We start from the raw sequence: 21,503 nt of genomic DNA on the forward strand, positions 1-21,503 counted from the left end.
CCAATTGCACTTTATGGCAGCGAGGTGTGGGGTCCACTTGCAAAACAAGGGACAAACACCCCATTGAAACCCTGCATGCAGAGTTCTGTAAGATTCTCCTACATGTCAGAGGAAAACTACAAACAATGCATGCAGGGCAGAATTAGGCCAATATCCACTAATAATACAAAAGAGCAATTCAGTTTTGGAAACATCTCAAATGCAGTGACCCCCTTTCATATCATTGCCAAGCCCTGCAATGCCAAGAGCTGAGCAAAGAAAAGTGTCCCCTCATCCAGCTGGTCCTGGGGCTGAGTTCACAAACCTGTTCTACAAACACACTGAAGCCTCAGGACCAGAACATCCAATCAATCAGAATAAACCAAATTACACAGTCAAAACAAAACTACATTACTTATTGGGAAACACAAGCCACAAAGTAAAACGCAGTGCTATCTGGCCCTAAATCAACAGTACACCGTGGCAAAATATTTGACCATTGTTACTGATCAAAACCTTAGAAAAACCTTGACAAAGTACAGGCTCAGTGAGAACAGCCTTGCCATTGAGAAGGGTAGACACAGGAAAATCTTGCTCTGTGTAGTGGAAAGGCTGTGCAACCACAGCAGAACCTGAGACAGAGCTGCATTTCTTGACAGATTGTAAAAAATATAAAACAATTAGAGAGTGTCATTTCCCCAAATTTGAAATCCTTATTCAAGGTTTCAAAGACCTCTCTGATGAGAACAGGCTACCCGTCCTGTTGGGGGAGGACGCAGATAGCTGTGGCGGAGCACTACATTGCTGCCTGCCATAAGATGAGGGACAGTGTCTGACAGACCAACCAACCTGCACATGTGAAGCCTGCCATTGTTATTGTTATTGTTCAATGTATGGTTATTTTGACCCTTGGTTATTGTTGTCACTGTTGTCCCATTGACAATATTGAGTATTATTATTTTCATTATGTTAATATTGTAAATCTCCAAAGTAAGCTTTGGCAATATGTACATTGTTACATCATGCCAATAAAGCAAATTGAATTGAATTGAAAATTGAGAGAGAGAGAGACTGAAAGACTGACTCCTGCAATGAAAAGGGAAATGATCACCTCATATTAACCGATGAGTCTTCCTTCCACCATATCTGTCTAGCCTGAACTGCCAGGCTTGTGATTGGAGGGATGTCTCCCAACCGGGACCTCCTGCTGGAAAGACACGTCCGGTTGGTGCTGTGGGACAAGCTGTGAGACCCAGCCAATAGGAGAGGAGCTCACTGAAGCCCTTCCAGGAAAAACAAAGGGGCCTGCTCTGCACCCCTAGAACAATATACACTTAATCACAAGCAGACAGCCTTAAAACACATACACACACTCACAGACAGCAGAGGAGACTGTTGTCAACATAAGAGACAAGGTAAATAGCACAGATTAGTATTTTCAATAGTCACATACTCTCCAGATATTGATCTCGAATTGTTCTGAATGAAGATAAGCCCAGACTCAGGCTTTCCACTTGGAAATCTATATTAGAGTGTGTGGAAGGACAAACATGGAGAATCCATCTGACAGCAGAGAGGGAACAGAAGGGATTCCAAAAAGGCAGAGGCATGAATTCAAAGACTTCAGCTAGAGGGAACGGTAAAGTGATCCAGGTGTGAGTGTTTCCTACACCCCCTGCCATTTTGTTACCTATATATCTCCTCTAGATAGCGCCGTCTATAAAGGCAAGAGGCTGTGATCTTCAGCCAGCAAAGGCTGTCCTTCATGACAGTCTGACAGCCCACCTACTCCACCTCACTCTTCACTTCCAACGTTATTCAACTTTTCCTAGATCAATGGTAGGAATAGGAGATTGAAGTAGCAACAGCTAACTTTGGAATGCAAAGGATATCACGATGATGATCTCATGCTTTATGATACACATAATGTGGCGTTTTGCTATCCCTGAAAGGCCACAGTGTGCTCATTTCACACATTTTGTATATTGTACCAAAAGATCAACTTAAATCAGTGAGTATTCTTACTGCTTTACTATATCTGTATCTACAGTCGTGGTCAAAAGTTTTGAGAATGATACAAATACTAATTTTCACAAAGTCTGCTGCCTCAGTTTTGATGATGGCAATTTGCATATACTCCAGAATGTCATGAAGAGTGATCAGATGAATTGCAAATAATTGCAAAGTCCCTCTTTGCCATGGAAATGAACTTAATCCCCAAAAAACATTTCCACTGCATTTCAGCCCTGCCACAAAAGGACCAGCTGCCATCATGTCAGTGATTCTCTCGTTAACACAGGTGAGAGTGTTGATGAGGACAAGGCTGGAGATCACTCTGTCATGCTGATTGAGTTAGAATAACAGACTGGAAGTTTTAAAAGGAGGGTGGTGCTTGAAATCATTGTTCTTCCTCTGTTAACCATGGTTACCTGCAAGGAAACACGTGCCGTCATTATTGCTTTGCACAGAAAGGGCTTCACAGGCAAGGATATTGCTGCTAGTAAGATTGCACCTAAATCAACCATTTATCGGATCATCAAGAACTTCAAGGAAAGAGGTTCAATTGTTGTGAAGAAGGCGTCAGGGCGCCCAAGAAAGTCCAGCAAGCGCCAGGACCGTCTCCTAAAGTTGATTCAGCTGCGGGATCGGGGCACCACCAGTGCAGAGCTTGCTCAGGAATGGCAGCAGGCAGGTGTGAGTGCATCTGCACGCACAGTGAGGCGAAGACTTTTGGAGGATGGCCTGGTGTCAAGAAGGGCAGCAAAGAAGCCACTTCTCTCCAGGAAAAACATCAGGGACAGACTGATATTCTGCACAAGGTACAGGGATTGGACTGCTGAGGACTGGGGTAAAGTCATTTTCTCTGATGAATACCCTTTACGATTGTTTCGGGCATCCGGAAAACACCTTGTCCGGAGAAGACAAGGTGAGCGCTACCATCAGTCCTGTGTCATGCCAACAGTAAAGCATCCTGAGACCATTCATGTGTGGGGTTGCTTCTCAGCCAAGGGAGTGGGCTCAGTCACAATTTTGCCTAAGAACACAGCCATGAATAAAGAATGGTACCAACACATCCTCCGAGAGCAACTTCTCCCAACCATCCAAGAACAGTTTGGTGACGACCAATGCCTTTTCGAGCATGATGGAGCACCTTGCAATAAGGCAAAAGTGATAACTAAGTGGCTCGGGGAACAAAACATCGAAATGTTGGGTCCATGGCCAGGAAACTCCCCAGACCTTAATCCCATTGAGAACTTGTGGTCGATCCTCAAGAGGCGGGTGGACAAACTAAAACCCAAAAATTCTGACAAACTCCAAGCATTGATTATGCAAGAATCAGCTGCCATCAGTCAGGATGTGGCCCAGAAGTTAATTGACAGCATGCCAGGGCAGATTGCAGAGATCTTGAAAAAGAAGGGTCAACACTGCAAATATTGACTCTTTGCATAAACTTAATGTAATTGTCAATAAAAGCCTTTGACACTTATGGAATGCTTGTAATTATACTTCAGTATACCATAGTAACATCTGACAAAAATATATCATAACACTGAAGCAGCGAACTTTGTGAAGACCAATACTTGTGTCATTTTCAAAACTTTTGACCACGACTGTACATACACTCTTAGAGAAAAAAAGGTGCTATCTAGAACCTAAAAGGTTTCTACAGCTGGATAACCCTTTGAAGAACCCTTTTTGGTTCCAGGTAGAACACTTTTGGTTCCAGGTAGAACCCTTTTGGGTTCCAGGTAGAACCCTTTCCACAGAGGGTTCTACATGGAACCCAAAAGGGTTCTACCTGGAACCAAAAAGGGTTCTACCTGGAACCAAATAGGGTTCTCCTATTGGGACAGCTGAAGAACCCTTTTGGAACCCTTTTTTCTTAAAGTGTATTAATATCTAGAACATACTAATGGCTGAGCATAAACTGGACACAGAATCAATTTAAGATGACAAGACTAACCATTCTAGTGCTTCCAAGTCTCCCTATCACAGCAGCAGATTGTAATAGATGATGTGCACATAAAGATGTATCCTCTCCCCCGATAAGGGCCTCCGTCTCTCCCTTCTCCTCAGGGCTTGCTGGAGCATGTGGCATTATTCATGTGTATAGCAGTCCGGGCTGCTCAGCCAATATTACAAACAGCTGAGCCCAATGGTAGTACGCTACATTGCGAGTGCAGGGAGTGCAAGTCCCCTTGATCTGATTGCACACTGCAGCTATGGAGAACTGCTCTGGAATACAGGCAGTATGGAGAACCATATTGAAACCAGGAGGAGTTATCCACTTCAGGAGGACGTCGCAGCTTTTTTCTGAACGACACTGTCGTGTCGTCTCATGTGTTGCGGGCAGAATGGTGGGAGAAAAGAGGCAGAATAGGGAGCGAGAGAGCGAGAGAGAGAGCGAGAGAGAGAGAGAGAGAGAGAGAGAGAGAGAGAGAGAGAGAGAGAGAGAGAGAGAGAGAGAGAGAGAGAGAGAGAGAGAGAGAGAGAGAGAGAGAGAGAGAGAGAGAGAGAGAGAGAGAGAGAGAGAGAGAGAGAGAGAGAGAGAGAGAGAGAGAGAGAGAGAGAGAGAGAGAGAGAGAGAGAGAGAGAGAGAGAGAGAGAGAGAGAGAGAGAGAGAGAGAGAGAGAGAGAGAGAGAGACAGGGAGTGAGAGTGTGTACTTTAGGGAGGGGGGGACAGTAGGTAGATCTGAACAGCCAGTCTGGTTCTACTTCCTCTAGAAGAGAGAGACTGGAGTAAGTATTTGCTTCAGTAGTATTTATAGAGCTGGGCTCAGTGTCTGTGTAAATCTAAGTCATTCAACCTATACATAATATATGTAATTCAACCTTTACAAAATAGTAACTTTGGCCTAATTCTTTCTCATTAGTTCATACTGTATCATAACACATTGTCATAATATATAGAACCATAATTACAGTATTTTTAGTGTCTCAATTATGTAAGCTAAAAAAACCTCCATAACAATTTCAGTAATCAAACATTTCCACCACAATCTCCATGAACCACTCAAACAATTTAACTAATGCAGGTTTCTTCAAGGCACACTTAATGATAGACATAGTTATCTTAGGGAAGCTCACTTTGGGCCCTTACGCCTCTAAGGAAAGTCCACGTGTGAGTTGAGCCTGAGCCCTTGTCTCTCTCTGGGCTGGGGTTGGGTTGATTGGCCAGCAGCTCACATCTTGGCTGCAACTGCAGGCGGTTGGCCACGCTGCAGCTGGGAGTCTTGTCAGAGCAGTGGCAGAGTCAACCCTTACCCAGAGCCAGATGAGCCCAGAGCTCATCTTGGGAAGACTGACAAAGACTCCCTCTTCCTCCTCCCCCTCTCCCAGGCTCATGTCAGTCTGAGCAAACCTAGGTCGTGTTCAGTAGGAGGAAAGGTTTTTGAAACAGAGTGAAATGGGGAGGTATATGATCATATCCAGTAAGAAATGTATGATTTTGTTCCACTATGGTGTGCCCAGTCGGGGTCCTGCACCTTGGGTCATAAAGAAAGCCAGGTAGGAGCCAAACCAGCACCATATTGGTCTGAAAAGGAGTAGGATAAAAGTACTAACCCTAAACCTAAACCTAACCCTAGTCTTGGTATAACCTTAATCTTGGCATTACCCTAACCCTTATGTTCAACCTTGGCTCAAACCTTACCCTAAATCCCTCCAAATAGGGGTTTGAATTCTCAATTGAACCATGGGTGTGCCCTACTGAACATGGCTATGTATACTTCCAGAATCACAGATACTAAACACATTCCTGTTATCAGCCTGTCCCTAGAACTATTCTTCAAAATGTCTCCTCAATGCTATTCTGGGCATTTCTCAACATTTGACAAAAACACACTAGTGATATTACTGTAACATTTTCACTCTTTCAACTTTCAACATTTCAATCAGAGGAGAAAGCCTCTCTGAATCACAGCAGTCTGTCTGTTTGAGAGAGAAATAATGGGATAATGTCTATATACTATGTATAGCCAGCCAGGGCTAAGAGAGGGCAGGGTAATTGTATGTTGCTCTGTGTGTGTGTGTGTGTGTGTGTGTGTGTGTGTGTGTGTGTGTGTGTGTGTGTGTGTGTGTGTGTGTGTGTGTGTGTGTGTGTGTGTGTGTGTGTGTGTGTGTGTGTGTGTGTGTGTTGGTCGTCTGAGCACAATGCTAGTTCCAGTATAATTGACTGCTCTCACTACCAGTGTTGGTCAGACCGCTCACACCCACACACTGTGACTCACTGGCCATGCTCTCTGCCCTGTGACTGGCTGGAGTTCCCTAGGGAGAGGTCGGCTGCTAACAGTCTACAAGGGGTCATACAGTTATGCACACTGTGTGTGTGTGTGTGTGTGTGTGTGTGTGTGTGTGTGTGTGTGTGTGTGTGTGTGTGTGTGTGTGTGTGTGTGCGCGCGCACATTATTATTTGCAGTATTTCAGTATTTAAGACCAATTTATCGCACTGCTCATCCTGCTTCTGCAAAAAATTCCACTATGATACTTTCCCATGTGGCTTAGGGAAAGAGGCTGACCAGTTTGAGCTGATAGCTCACCTTGGATAAATAAAAGGAAATGGATAAATAAACTCTTCCATAAAAGAGCAACAGTTTAAAAGTTCTGTTCAGGAACGGCTAAAAATAATTTCTAAATCCATCAGTTCTGTAATCTTAAAGGGTGGGAAACCAGTCAAGCTGCCATTGCGGGCAAAGTACACACAATAAACTATGTTTGACCAGTTATTATGTCCGCCTCTGGGCCTTTAGACACATGTCCTGCCTTCTTTACTCCTCGGCACGTCGCCTACTTACTTCAAAGACTATGCCAGTCTTCCAAGGTTTCTTCTCAAGATTAAACAATTGGCCTCGACAAAATACTGATAGTCCCACAAGCACGTCACTTAGGATCCACAGTATATGAAATGTTTACACCTATGTCAATATGATGAATTTTCTGTCATGATATCTTTCAGACCAGTGGTCAAGAGTACATAGAGTACCATTTTACAGTAAGCCATCAGCAGAAAGAGATTGAGAGAGGGATGGAGAGAGAGATGGAGAGTAAAGAGAAGAGAGGAGGGGTAGCTGCTGCTATGTTTTACTACCCCTGGCTCCCCAGCCAGTTCCTCACAAAGAGGTCATTATCCTCCAGGTTGCCACTCTGGGCCCAGTCAATCTGTTCCGTGTTTCCTTAGGAAATGTCTACTTAGTCCTGGGAAGTCGGAGGCTTCCCACAGCACCTTTGATTCCGGCCTTGTCCAAATAGTTGCCAGGGCGATTACACGGGTCAGGGTGACCCGGGGGACACTGGTAAATAAACGCAAGGGGCGAAGACAAATTCTAATGAGGAAGCCTTCAGACACCTCCAAAGATAACATGTTTTCATATCCAAATGTTAGCCTTGTAACCTCTCACTTTCACCACTTTACATTTTTCCCATGTTTCGTTAAGAGGCCTACTATACCTACTGCTGTGAACTTGAGAGGTAAAAAATATATTTCTATAGGGTTGTATGAGGGCATTAGCCAGTAGCCAGTGGCCAGTAGCCACCCACCTGGTGAGTATTGATTGGCCGGTGGTATGTTCCATAGAGTCTTATCACATAATGACAACAGAGCTGTTACAGGATATGATATGGACCCTTTCTTTCTAAAATTAACCGCCGATATTGTCGCAACCCCTATTACCAGCCTGTTCAACCTCTCTTTCGTATTGTCTGAGATCCCCAGAGTTTGTAAAGCTGCCGCGGTCATCCCCCTCTTCAAAGGGGGTGACACTCTAGATCCAAACTGTTACAGACCTATATCCATCCTGCCCTGCCTTTCGAAAGTATTTGAAAGCCAAGTTAACAAACAGATCACCGACCATTTCGAATCCCACCGTACCTTCTCCGCTATGCAATCTGGTTTCCAAGCTGGTCATGGGTGTACCTCAGGTTCAAGGTCCTAAACGATATAATAACCGCGATCTAAAAAAGACAGTATTGTGCAGCTGTCTTCATTGACCTGGCCAAGGCTTTGGACTCTGTCAATCACCGCATTCTTATTGGCAGACTAAATAGCCTTGGTTTCTCAAATGACTGCCTCGCCTGGTTCACCAACTACTTCTCAGATAGAGTTCAATGTGTCAAATCGGAGGGCTTGTTGTCTGGACCTCTGGCAGTCTCTATGGGGGTGCCACAGGGTTCAATCTCGGGCCGACTCTATTCTCTGTGTATATCAATGATGTCGCTCTTGCTGCTGGTGATGCTCAGATCCACCTCTACGCAGATGACACCATTTTGTATACATCTGGCCCTTCATTGGACACTGTGTTAACAAACCACCTCCAAACGAGCTTCAATACCATACAACACTCCTTCCGTGGCCTCCAACTGCTCTTAAACGCTAGTAAAACTAAATGCATGCTCTTCAATCGAACGCTGCTTGCACCCGCCTGCCCTGGACAACTACAAATACCTAGGTGTCTGGTTAGACCATAAACTCTCCTTCCAGACAAAGTTAAATCTAGAATCGGCTTCCTAATTCGCAACAAAGCCTCCTTCACTCATGCTGCTAAACATGCCCTCGTAAAACTGACTATCCTACCGATCCTTGATTCGGCGATGTCATTTACAAAATAGCTTCCAACACTCTACTCAGCAAATTGGATGTAGTCTATCACAGTGCCATCCGTTTTGTCACCAAAGCCTCATATACTACCCACCATTGTGACCTGTACGCTCTCGTTGGCTGGCCCTCACTACATGTTCATCGCCAAACCCACTGGCTCCAGGTCATCTATAAATCACTTCTAGGCAAATCCCCACCTTATCTTAGCTCATTGGTCACCATAGCAACACCCACCCGTAGTATGCGCTCCAGCAGGTATATCTCACTGGTCATCCCCAAAGCCAACACCTCCTTTGGCCGCCATTCCTTCCAGTTCACTGCTGCAAATGACTGGAACAAACTGCAAAAATCTCTGAAGCTGGAGACACTTATCTCCCTCACTACCTTTAAGCATCAGTTGTCAGAGCAGCTTACCGATCACTGCACCTGTACAGCCCATCTGTAATTAGCCCACCCAACTACCTCATCCCCATATTGTTATTTACAATGTTATTTATTTTGCTCATTTGCACCCCAGTATCTCTATTTGCGCATCATCTTCTGCACATCTATAATGTAAATGAGAACTTGTTCTCAACTGGCATACCTGGTTGAATAAAGGTGAAATAAATAAATAAAATGAGACATGAGTATCATCAGATGGTCTGGCGGAGTGCGCGTGTGCGTGTGCGTGTGTGTGTGTGTGTGTGTGTGTGTGTGTGTGTGTGTGTGTGCGTGTGCATGTGCGTGTGTGTGTGTGTGTGTGTGCGCGCAAGCATCCTTTTACCTCTCAGTGTAGCAAAGGGTATCAACTCACTCTGCATTAAATACCTCTGCATCAAATCCTGTTTTGTGCACAAAATGCAGATGCATTATGTAGGTCTATGTACCTGTAGATAAATAAATAATACAGAATTGTATCAAGGAATTACACTCTTACAATATATCTCTATGTCAATCCTAGCTATAGAGCTAAGGAGACATAGAGACACTCATAAACAGATCTGTCATTCCATTCCTGGCATTTTCTTTATTAGTAACACAGAAGACACCCATTTTTACCATCAATATTTTGCCAAGAAATATCCAGGCTGTAGGCAAGCATGCACTTGACTTGTTTTGTTTTCTCCTTGACAAATTGAAGCTCTTCAGCTACAATTGTTAACTGATTGTAACCATATGATATGATATTAGCAGGGAAATATGACGAGAGATGAATATATGGTGTGAACAGTAGGGTGTTGTCAAATGTCAGTGTGTCCATAAGTGTTGAATATATGAATGTTGATACATGACCACAGTATATATTATCGATATATTTAACCTTTATTTAGGCAAGGGAGTCCCATTGAGACCAAGGTCTCTTTTTTGAGGGAGCCATGCATGACAAGACCAAACACTTACACAACCAAGGCAAGAGCATAAGAAACACAAAGAACAATAAAAAAGGACAATCATACAAATATTCACATACATATTTCAAACCCTAACCTGCCAGGTTGCTAAACAAGGTGACACATATTTTATTTCTAATCCCTGTGTGTGTCAGGTTCTACAGTGCAGACCCATAGGGTTTGAACTGGAGCCTGTGCTATGGCAGGAAACGTAAGAAGGGGGATTGAAGAGTAGCCTACTGTGAGACCACCCCGTGACCCCATATGTGCCTGAGCTAAAGCAAAGATTAGCACTTTTTTCTGGGAGCCCTCAGCAGATTCATGATTTAGATCTTGCTCCAAGTCCTCTTTATACTTAATATAGGATCAATTGATGCTTAGTGCCCGCTAAACCCTTCACCTAATTGTTCCCTTGTAACTTCCTTATTGGGAGGAACTGGTGTCAGCAACTCTATACAATTACTTTTCTGTGATGTAGGCCACTTGGTGTGGCTATGAAAGTTATGATACAAGCTGCAACAAGGGCCTGTTATTTCTTGTTCAAATGCATGCAATTGCACTTCCAATGTGTCCTCTAGTGAGGTCTCAAAAGATACCCTCTCAGCATTTGTTTCACACTATTATCCAAGTAGAGGCCCTCACTGTGTCCCAAATGGCACCCTATTTCTTATATAGCCCACTACTTTTGACAAGAGACCTCAAAAGTAGTGTAGTATGAAAGGAATAGGGTTCCATTTGGGATGCTGCCCTGTCTATTAGCCCTGTCTATTAGCCCAGCTTTGGAAACACTCAACAGGGGGAATGTCTCTGCAATCAATGAGGCTGGTTGACCTGCAGGGGGAGCTCCAAGCCTGTTAGTCACAACCATCACCCCTCGAAGGGGAAATAGCAGTGTTGTGATTGAAGGTTCAAGTAGGTTGTCTCTCACAGTCACTGGTCTGCCACATACACAGATCTGCAGTTCCCATACAGTAGGATAGCAAGTGTTTCCAGATCTGGCTTGCAGCCTCAAGCCATCGCACACACATGCCCACACGCACGCTTGCTCACATGCCTGCTCACATACACCCATGCACCAATCACGTACGCAGGCATGCACGCTCATACACACAACATACACAATTTCGAAATCTCTTGGATAAAATAATAAAACCATCCAGAACTGATGTAGTTCATATGAGAGGAGTACACTGTATACCTTACTGTCTTCTAGAGGGCTTTCAAATTCGATTTTCAGACAAACTGCTTTAAATCATGTTAGATTATGTCCTTAATATTTGGGACTGGTTTGCAAATGAAGCCATTTTGGAGAAGGAATGTTCCTCCACTCATACCGATTTTAGAGCGTTTAGTTAAAGCGTACAACAATCGATGTCTAGCATTGGCTGAGTTTCCATTTCAAGTAATCTGGAACCATACCAAAACAGTCCGTTATGGCTGGAAGTTTACCACTGAAACTGTGGTCAACATCACCACCTAGTGTTGGTCCCATTTAAAGTCAAGTGGAACCAGACGTTCCATTCACGTGCGTGTTCTTGAAAAACCAGGTCGCAAGGTGGCGTGATTCCCACTTTACAAACAACTGCATCTGTTCCCTTAGTCATCCTATTTTTCTATGGGAGCTTCAGACACAAACAACAAACAGAGCTTGTCATTAGCCTGACCTCAATAGAAAATGATGTTCCTACAGCATTGCGTGCTGATGAATTGTACATTTACATTTTGGTCATTTAGCAGACACTCTTATCCACAGCGACTTACAGTCAGCGCATTCAACTAAGGTAGGTAAAACAACTACATATCATAGTTAATATTCAAATGAATACAGCGACAAAGGGGTGATTCAAAACGCTTTTTAAAGAGCATTTGCCTACCGGAGGGTAGTACAGTATTTACTGTGAGAGTGAGGGGGAGGGGGTTGATCCTGACCCTGATTAGATCAGAGGCTGATTAGGAATCAAGGAATAATTAATCAGATCAGATTAAGTGGTTCAGTACGACCAATAGAGCAGATGCCCTCTAGTCTCTCAATATTCATGTGCAACACTTGTTAAGTCCCAGAGACTATATTCAAAGATATACATGGGTAAAAAAGCATGATAGAGAGGGAAAGGGGGAGAGACACACCCATACAAAACCATGTGCAGACGTCGCACATACACACATACACAAAAACACACACACACAAAAACACAAACACAGACACCCACTACTGACCTGCATGCACGGCTACATTCCATAGATTATCTCATTGTGTCTATTCAATGTTGTTCCACGTATACTGCATGATCTCATTGTATCTATAGACACTGAGTATACAAATATTAAGAACACCTGCTCTTTCAATGACATAGACTGACCAGGTGAATCCAGGTGAAAGCTATGATCCCTTATTAATGTCACTTGTTAAATCCACTTCAATCAGTGTAGATGAAAGAGAGGAGACAGGTTAAAGAAGGATTGTTAAGCCTCGAGACAATTGAGACATGGATTGTGTATGTGTGCCATTCAGAGGGTGAATGGGCAAGACAAAATATTGAAGTACCTTTGAATGGGGTATGGTAGTAGTTGCCAGGCGCACCGGTTTGTGTCAAGAACTGCAACACTGCTGGGTTTTTCACGTTCAACAGTTTCCCGTGTGTATCAAGAACGGTCCACCACCCAAAGGACACCCAGCCAACTTGACACAACTGTGGGATGCAATGGAGTCAACATGGGCCAGCATCCCTGTGAAACGCTTTCGACACCTTGTAGAGTCCATGCCCCGATGAATTGAGGCCGTTCTGAGGGCAAAAAGGGGGGTGCAACTCAATATTAGGAAGGTGTTCCTAATGTGTGATACCCCTTCAGAAGTATTCACACCCCTTGACTTTATCCACATTTTGTAGCGTTACAGCCTAAATATATAATGGATTATATTGAGATTTTTTTGTCACTGGCCTACACACAATACCCCACAATGTCAACATGGAATTCTGCCTTTCAAAATTTTTACAAATTCATTGAAAAGCTGAAATGTCTTGAGTCAATCAGCATTCAACCCCTTTGTTATGGTAAGTCTAAATATGTTCAGGATAAACATTTTATATAATAAGTTGCATTGACTCACTCTGTGTGGAATAATGGTGTTTAACATGATTTTTGAATGACTACCTCATCTCTGTACCCCACACATACAATTATCTGTAAGGTCCCTTAATCGAGCAGTGGATTTCAAACACAGATTCAACCACAAAGACGAGGGAGGGTTTCTAATGCCTCGCAAAGAAGGGAACCTATTGGTAGATGGATAAAAACTAAAAAGCAGACATTGAATATTTGAGCATGTTGAAGTCATTAGATGGTGTATCAAAACATCCCATCATTACAAAGATACAGGCGTCCTTCCTAAGTCAGTTGCCAGAGAGGAAGGAAACTGCTCAGGGATTTCACCATGAGGCCAATGGTGACTTTGAAACAGTTACGGTGTTTAATGGCTGTAATAGAAAACTGTGGATGGATCAACAACGTTGTAGTTACTCCACAATATTACCCTAATTGACAGAGTGAAAAGAAGGAAGCCTGTACAGAATACAAATATTCCAAAACAGGCATCCTGTTTGCAACAAGGCACTAAAGTAATGTGGCAAAGCAATTCACTTTTTGTCCTGAATGCAAAGTGTTATCTTTGGGTCAAATCCAATACAACACATTACTGAGTACCACTCTCCATATTTTCAAGCATAATGGTGGCTGCATCATGTTATGTGTATGGTTGTAGTTGTTAAGGGCTGGGGAGTTTTTCAGCATAAAAAATTAACAGAATGGAGCTAAGCACAGGCAAAATCCTAGAGGAAAACCTGGTTCACTATTCTTTCCACCAGACACTGGGAGATTAATTTACCTTTCAGCAGGACAATAACCAAAAACACAATGCCAAATCTACACTGGAGTTGCTTACCAAGAAGACAGTGAATGTTCCTGAGGGGCTGAGTTACAGCTTTGACGTAAATCTGCATAAGATCTATGGCAAGACTTGAAAATGGTTGTCTAGCAATGATCAACAACCAACTTGACAGAGCTTGAAGAATTTAAAAAAGAATAATGGGCAAATATTGTACAACCCAGGTGTGCAAAGCTCTTAGAGACTTACCCAGAAAGATTCACAGCTGTAATTGCTGCCAAAGGGGATTCTAAAATGTGTTGACTCAGGGTTGTGAATACTTATGCAAATGAGATATTTATTTATTAGATTTTGTATACATTTGCAAACATTTCTAAAAACATGTTTTCACTTTGTCATTATGGGGTATTGTGTGTATATGGGTGAGATACAAAAATTATTTTTTAATCAATTTTGAATTCAGGCTGTAACACAAACAAATGTGGAGGGGTATTAATACTTTCTGAAGGCATTGTATGAGTTTCTTTCCAAAATGCTATATATCCATTTTTTAATGTTGTTAAATTAGCTTTTATTGTTTAAAGAAATTAGGAAAGATATTGGTGTGTTTTCCACTATCTAATCATGGCATGGGGTTGTTCAATGACTGACAAGTATTTGTTTAAAATCTATCACTTTCAGAGAGACAAATAATGTTCTCAGATAAATAAATAGTACTGCTAGGTTTTACACAGTGAAATGTCACAAATAACAACAATTGTTATAAAGAAATGTAGAAATTATACATTTGTGACATAGATATTTAAAAAAAAATAATAATAATAATAATATGACATCTGTATGTAAAACATTTACATTTGACATTTTAGTCATTCAGCAGATGCTCTTATCCAGAGTGCCTTACAGCAAGTGCATTCATCTTAAGATAGCTAGATGAGACAACCACATATCACAGTCAAATATACAGGATATGAACATTTCATTCCAGCTAAACAATGGATATATACACTACCGGTCAAAAGTTTTAGAACACCTACTCATTCAAGGATTTTTCTAAAATGTTCTACATTGTAGAATAATAGTGAAGACATCAAAACTATGAAATAACACATATGGAATCATGTAGTAACCAAAAAAGTGTTAAACAAATAAAAATATATATTTTAGATTTTAGATTCTTCAAAGTAGCCACCCTTTGCCTTGATGACAGCTTTGCACACTCTTGGCATTCTCTCAACCAGCTTCACCTGTAATGCTTTTCCAACAGTCTTGAAGGAGTTCCGACATATGCTGAGCACTTGTTGGCTGCTTGAGGTCGGGTTATGGTGGAGGCCAGGTCATCTGATGCAGCACTCCATCACTCTCCTTCTTGGTCAAATAGCCCTTACACAGCCTGGAGGTGTGTTGGGTCATCGCTGTAGAATGCTGTGGTAGCCATGCTGGTTAAGTGTGCCTTGAATTCTAAATAAATCACTGACAGTGTCACCAGCAAAGCACCCCAACACATCACACCTCCTCCTCCATGCTTCACTGTGGGAACCACACATGCGGAGATCAACCGTTCACCTACTCTGTGTCTCACAAAGACATGGCGGTTGGAACCAAAAATCTCAAATTTGGACTCATCAGACCAAAGGACAGATTTCCACCGGTGTAATGTCCATTGCTCATGTTTCTTGGCCCAAGCAAGTCTCTTCTTCTTATTGGTGTCCTTTAGTAGTGGTTTCTTTGCAGCAATTCGACCATGAAGGCCTGATTCACGCAGTCTCTTCTGAACAGTTGATGTTGAGCTGTGTCTGTTACTTGAACTCTGTGAAGCATTTATTTGAGCTTCAATCTGAGGTGCGGTAAACTCTACTGAACTTATCCTCTGCAGCAGAGGTAACTCTGGGTCTTCCACTCCTGTGGCGGTCCTCATGAGAGCCAGTTTAATCATAGCGCTTGATGGTTTTTGGGACTGCACTTGAAGAAACTTTCAAAGTTCTTGACATTTTCCGGATTGACTGACAGTAATGATGGACTGTCGTTTCTCTTTGCTTATTTGAGCTGTTCTTGCCATAATATGGACTTGGTCTTTTACCAAATAGGGCTATCTTCTGTATACCACCCATACCTACAACTGATTGGCTCAAACGCATTAAGAAGGAAAGAAATTCCACAAATTAACTTTTAAGAAGGCACACCTGTTAATTGAAATGCATTCCAGGTGACTACCTCATGAAGCTGGTTGAGAGAATGCCGAGAGTGTGCATAGCTGTCATCAAGGTAAAGGGTGGCTACTTTGAAGAATCTCAAACATAAAATGTATTTATATTTGTTTAACCCTTTTTTGGTTACTACATCATTCCATATGTGTTATTTCATAGGTTTGATGTCTTCACTATTATTCTACAATGTAGAAAATAGTAAAAAGATAAAGAAAAACCATTGTATGAGTAGTTGTGGCCAAACTTTTGACTGGTGCTGTATTTCCTTTCTCCAATCACCATGACTATTATTTTTTTATTTTTTTACTGTCATTGTTGTCATTATCTCACTTTGGCTTTAGCAACAGTAGTTTTGCCATTCATGCAGAGAGAGAGAGAGAGAGAGAGAGAGAGAGAGAGAGAGAGAGAGAGAGAGAGAGAGAGAGAGAGAGAGAGAGAGAGAGAGAGAGAGAGAGAGAGAGAGAGAGATGAGAGAGAAGAGAAGAGAGAGAGAGACGAGAGAGAGAGAGAGAGAGAGAGAGAGAGAGAGAGAGAGAGAGAGTAGAGAGAGAGAGAAGAGAGAGAGAGAGAGAGAGAGAGAGAGACCACTTATTTGGATAGTCCCCAAGTAGAGGGTTTGTAGTTCAATAACTTTCAACAACATTTCAACTAACTATCTACTAACCTTCATCCTTATCCTAACCCTAAAGGTAACTGTTACCCTAGGCAGAGTTGCAAAGAAAAAGCCAAATCTCAGACTGGCCAATAAAAATAAAAGATTAAGATGGGCAAAAGAACACAGACACTGGACTTTTTCTTTGCAACTCTGCCTAAGTCAACATCCCGGAGTCGCCTCTTCACTGTTGACGTTGAGACTGGTGTTTTGCAGGTACTATTTAATGAAGCTGCCAGTTGAGGACCTGTGAGAGGCGTCTGTTTCTCAAACTAGACATTGTAATGTATTTGTCCTCTTGCTCAGTTGTGCACCGGGGCCTCCCACTCCTCTTTCTATTCTGGTTAGAGCCAGTTTGCGCTGTTCTGTGAAGGGAGTAGTACACAACGTTGTACGAGATCTTCAGTTTCTTGGCAATTTCTCGCATGGAATAGCCTTCATTTCTCAGAACAAGAATAGACTGATGAGTTTCAGAAGGAAGTTCTTTGTTTCTGGCCATTTTGATCCTGTAATTAACAATCCACAATTGCTGATGCTCCAGATACTGAACTAGTCTCAAGAAGGCCCGTTTTATTGCTTCTTTAATCAGCACAACAGTTTTCAGCTGTCCTAACATAATTGCAAAAGGGTTTTCTAATGATCAATTAGCCTTTAAATTATAAACTTGGATTAGCAAACACAACGTGCCATTGGAACACAGGACTGATGGTTGCTGATAATGGGCCTCTGTACGCCTATGTAGATATTCCATTTACAACATTAACTATGTCTACACTGTATTTCTGATAAATTTGATGTTATTTTAATGGACAACATTTTTTTTATTTTCTTTCGGAAACAGGGACATTTCTAAGTGACCCCAAACTTTTGAATGGTAGTGTACAGTACAACTTGATTGAATCAAGGGATACTTGCAGCATGAGAGGATCCATGTTCATATGACATGCAAAACAAGAGAGAAGTCACAGAGAGAATTCACAGAAACTGCTGTACTGGATACACTTTATTTACAAGCAAAACAAAAACAAATCAGTGGTGGGTGCAATTGGAACATTCCGGCTCCTGTTTGGAAGCTCTAGAACCGCCAGAGATAACAGACAGGTGAGGAGGGTAGGATCATAGGTTGTCAAGGAGAAAGGAAGGACACCATCATTACCAAGTGATCCCTCTAATCCCCTGAATTTTCCCCAGATAAATCTCATCCTCCTCAGCTCCCAGTGACCTCAGGTGACTTCGTGTAGCCTAGTCAGTGTGACATGTTGTGTTGTCCAAAACTGGCTAACCTAGTGGAAGTCTCTCTTGTTGTATTCACATAGGAACAAATCGCTAATTTATTGCAGCTATGAACGACTCTTTGCAGTGCTGAAAAGGCTGAAACTGAGAAAATAAAATAGGATGTTTTTCCTTGTGTCCCGCCTGGGGCTGTTTGTCCCCGGGCGGGCTAGGTGATTATGCAGCCCCCCTTCTCAGGCTTGTAGGGGTTCTTATCATCTGGTACTCCTGTTATCAGGAGGTCGGTAGCAGACGCAGCCTCACACCACTCCATGATGTCCTTGGATGTCTTGGACACCTAAGAGAAATGGAGAAGGGTCAATAGAAGTTGGGATTATTTCAATTCAACATTCTACTTCAGTTCTATGGGACAGTATCAGTTTAGAGTGATACCTTTGTAATGCTACAGAGCTTCTCTATATGGACCCATTGATGGTACTTACAGGCTCCCTGGGTGTCGAGACCTCTTTCTTCAGCTGTTCCAGCTCCATCTTGAGGATGTCAATATCTGACATATCCCGAGCCATCTTTCCCTGAGAAGGAAGGAGGGGAGAGGACCCATTAGACAGGGCACACAAAATGAACATAAAACATTCACCATAACAAGTGCCTCTTATCTTGTAGCTGGTCAATAAAGATCATAATTAATCTATATCCACATTAGGGTATTTTGAATTTGTGAATGAATTCACTAATTGAACAGGTTGGCATACTTGTTTGATATTCTTGTATCAGTCTTCAACAAAGCACTTTAGTGTGTAAGCCCATGAACCCAGGTCTTCACCTTTCAAATCTTCACCTTTCAAATCCATATAATTCCTCTTTCTTAGGAATCTCATGCTGGGATGACCGGTCCAAGGCACCCTGGCCTGTTTTCTATTGCATGTGTGGTAAAATAACTATATGATGTCACAACAAGCTAAAGAAGGTTGCAGAACAGGATTATCCAATAAGAACACTATACTAAGCCTATACATTGTGTAACTTTGTATGGCCAGCCGCCAGGAATGCTACTCTAATAATATCTTGTTTTTAAATATAATTGATCTCTATGGGCATACACTGACACAGTAAAATACATCTTAGGTCAGATGGGAGACTTTGATGGGGTGGGGGCCACAAAAAATCTGAACTGATCATGAGGGGCCACAGTGGCTCGCTGGTCTCTTGACCGCAGAGAGACATTTTTTAAGTTGTAGAGTTAATTTCCTGCAATTCTACACATTTTGCCATGGGCTGTAGAGAAAATGTTGCAGTTTTAAAGCAAGTTTGCTGCAATTCTACACATTTTGCCATGGGGACCTAATAACACCCCAACTGAGTTCCAAAATATATACAGTACATATTATATTTTGGGGGGAGGGAAATTCATTCGCAGGCCTACAAATGGGGAGCCTTAGATATCTGACTGTATGGACAAACCAATGAACTATTGACATATCTGTTTCCATGGCCTTGTACTCAGTTGTGTCCTTTTTTGACTCTGCCCTATCCTAAAAGAATATGTCATACAACTGAACTTTTGAAATACATGAAGGCTATGTGGTTGGTGTTCTTTGTTTGGTACTACTTCAGTCCTACCCTCTACCAACACACTGTGCCAACATAATCAGGCAACCAGCCAAACCCAAAACAAGCAATTGCATGTCACATTAACAATTATAGCAGGTAAGGTAGCCACTGTGACAGTGGGTGGTGCAGACAACAGTTTTATTACATTGTGACTTCTAGCCACACTGAGCAAACTCACACTGCATTCAATCATTAATTTCTGTCCCAACAAGGCCATTTATATGGCCTATGAAAAGAAGAGGAAAGACAGACATTCAGTCTAAAAAGAGACCTCTGAGTTATGTCTAACAATAGTGAAAAGAACTCAGAGTAATCAATTACACAAATACATCGGTTAATTGATCCTATTAGAAATGTGATACTACATAACATGTAGTAGTATGGCTTGTCGACTCCGGTCAATAAAAAAAATCTATCCCTCAATTGAAAATCGAAAATAAGTTCTAAATGCATAAATTGAATTCAATGAATTGCTCAATTGAGCTAGAATCTCCCTGAACACTGGTCCAGGCTAATGGCCAAGACTGTAGTTACATCTCCATCCTCTCCTCATCCTCTCCTCTGGGCATCACTCACCTATTGGTTGTGGGGACAGTCGATGCAGGGAAAGTGTAGTCTCTCGCCCTCTATAGGACCGTTGTGATTGGGTTGTCTCCCTCCTGAGTCCAACTGGCTTACCCTGTCCCTCAGCTCTCCTCTTCAGGGTGTTCTCCAGATGGCACGGTGACAGATTGGGAGGAGACTATTGCCCGGAAAAACATGCCCCCCTCCCTGTTCCTAATCAGATTAGTCTATAATAATTAGCTGGGCCAAATGTCAACCTCAAATTACATATGACCTTTGAGTATCACAGGAGGACATAGAGAGAGTATCAGCTTCAGCCAAATGCTCCCAAACCACAGGTCCTGGATCAGCTCTCACAATGCCAATCCTGACCTTTATCATGGGGTTTAAAAGTTTAAACTGGCCCTAGATCTGTGCTTATTATGAGCAACTTCCACTCTCACCAGAGGTCAAAAACACAGATATGAGCATTCTGATTGACCAGGAATCATGACCAGGTAATCAATTTTAAAAAAGCCTGGCCCACTTACAGACTTTCATTCACACACTGTCTCAGTGCCAAAATGAGGCCCTAATTCAATCAATTGATTTGGAAAGGAAAACTGCACTGCACTTGGTTCACTCAGAATGTTAACTCTGTATTGTAAGGACAGGTGAGGATTGTGATGGATTTAATTGGGGGGTTAAAGTTCAGATTAGATAAGGGATGACAATAAGAACTATACAGTATAATATAGACATACTGTTTAATTGTCAGGCATGTTATGAGTTGGTTTCTAGGCAAGCCTTTTTATTGCACTACTTTGCTTTATCTTGGCCAGGTCGCAGTTGTAAATGAGAACTTGTTCTCAACTGGCTTACCTGGTTAAATAAAGGTGAAATAAAATAAAAATAAAGCCCCATTCAAACCCTTCTAGATCCTTCAGGACTTCACTTGCACAAACAATTCCAATCCCTCATCCCTGTTTTGCCTCTTAACAGTGACCTTGCTGGTCGTCTGCTTCTGTCCCAACTGATCCTGAGGCCTGTCACATTTGGTATCTGGCCCCATGTCACCTCTTATTAAAGGAGCAATCTCAGACAGATGCAGGATTGACAGATACAGATGTAGGATCTTAATTTGATCAGTCTTTTGTTGTTAAAAAATGTCCTGCACAGCCAGAAATGCAAACTTATAGTGTATTCAATGTTTAAAAAGGCATCTAAAGTTTGTAATTTTCACTTTAAAATGTTGGACTTATTTTCCTGCTGTAGCAAACTGGCTCAAATTAAGATCCTACATCTGTAAGCTGGAGAAATGTAACACTGTCAAACGTATAGACGGTCAGTTCTTGCATCTATGAAAATGATATTTTTAACCATGTTTTGAAGCTATACACTGATGGTTTACAATTACATTATTTACAA

At 42.1% G+C, this 21,503-nt stretch overlaps 1 protein-coding gene across 1 annotated transcript; it reads right to left on the reverse strand.

Annotated features, from left to right (window-relative positions):
- Window positions 1-18,129: 18,129 nt before the first annotated feature.
- Window positions 18,130-18,487, reverse strand: LOC311142854 (guanine nucleotide-binding protein G(I)/G(S)/G(O) subunit gamma-T2-like; the record flags this gene model as incomplete). Its single annotated transcript, XM_084178552.1, has 2 exons — window positions 18,130-18,258; window positions 18,404-18,487. 2 exons carry the CDS (start codon window positions 18,485-18,487, stop codon window positions 18,130-18,132), a joined length of 213 nt encoding a protein of 70 aa, XP_084034678.1.
- Between the last annotated feature and the right edge of the window lie 3,016 nt (window positions 18,488-21,503).

The sequence above is a fragment of the Coregonus lavaretus genome, assembly GCF_964263955.1.
Source record: "Coregonus lavaretus genome assembly, chromosome: 2".
In the NCBI taxonomy this organism is placed as follows: domain Eukaryota; kingdom Metazoa; phylum Chordata; class Actinopteri; order Salmoniformes; family Salmonidae; genus Coregonus; species Coregonus lavaretus.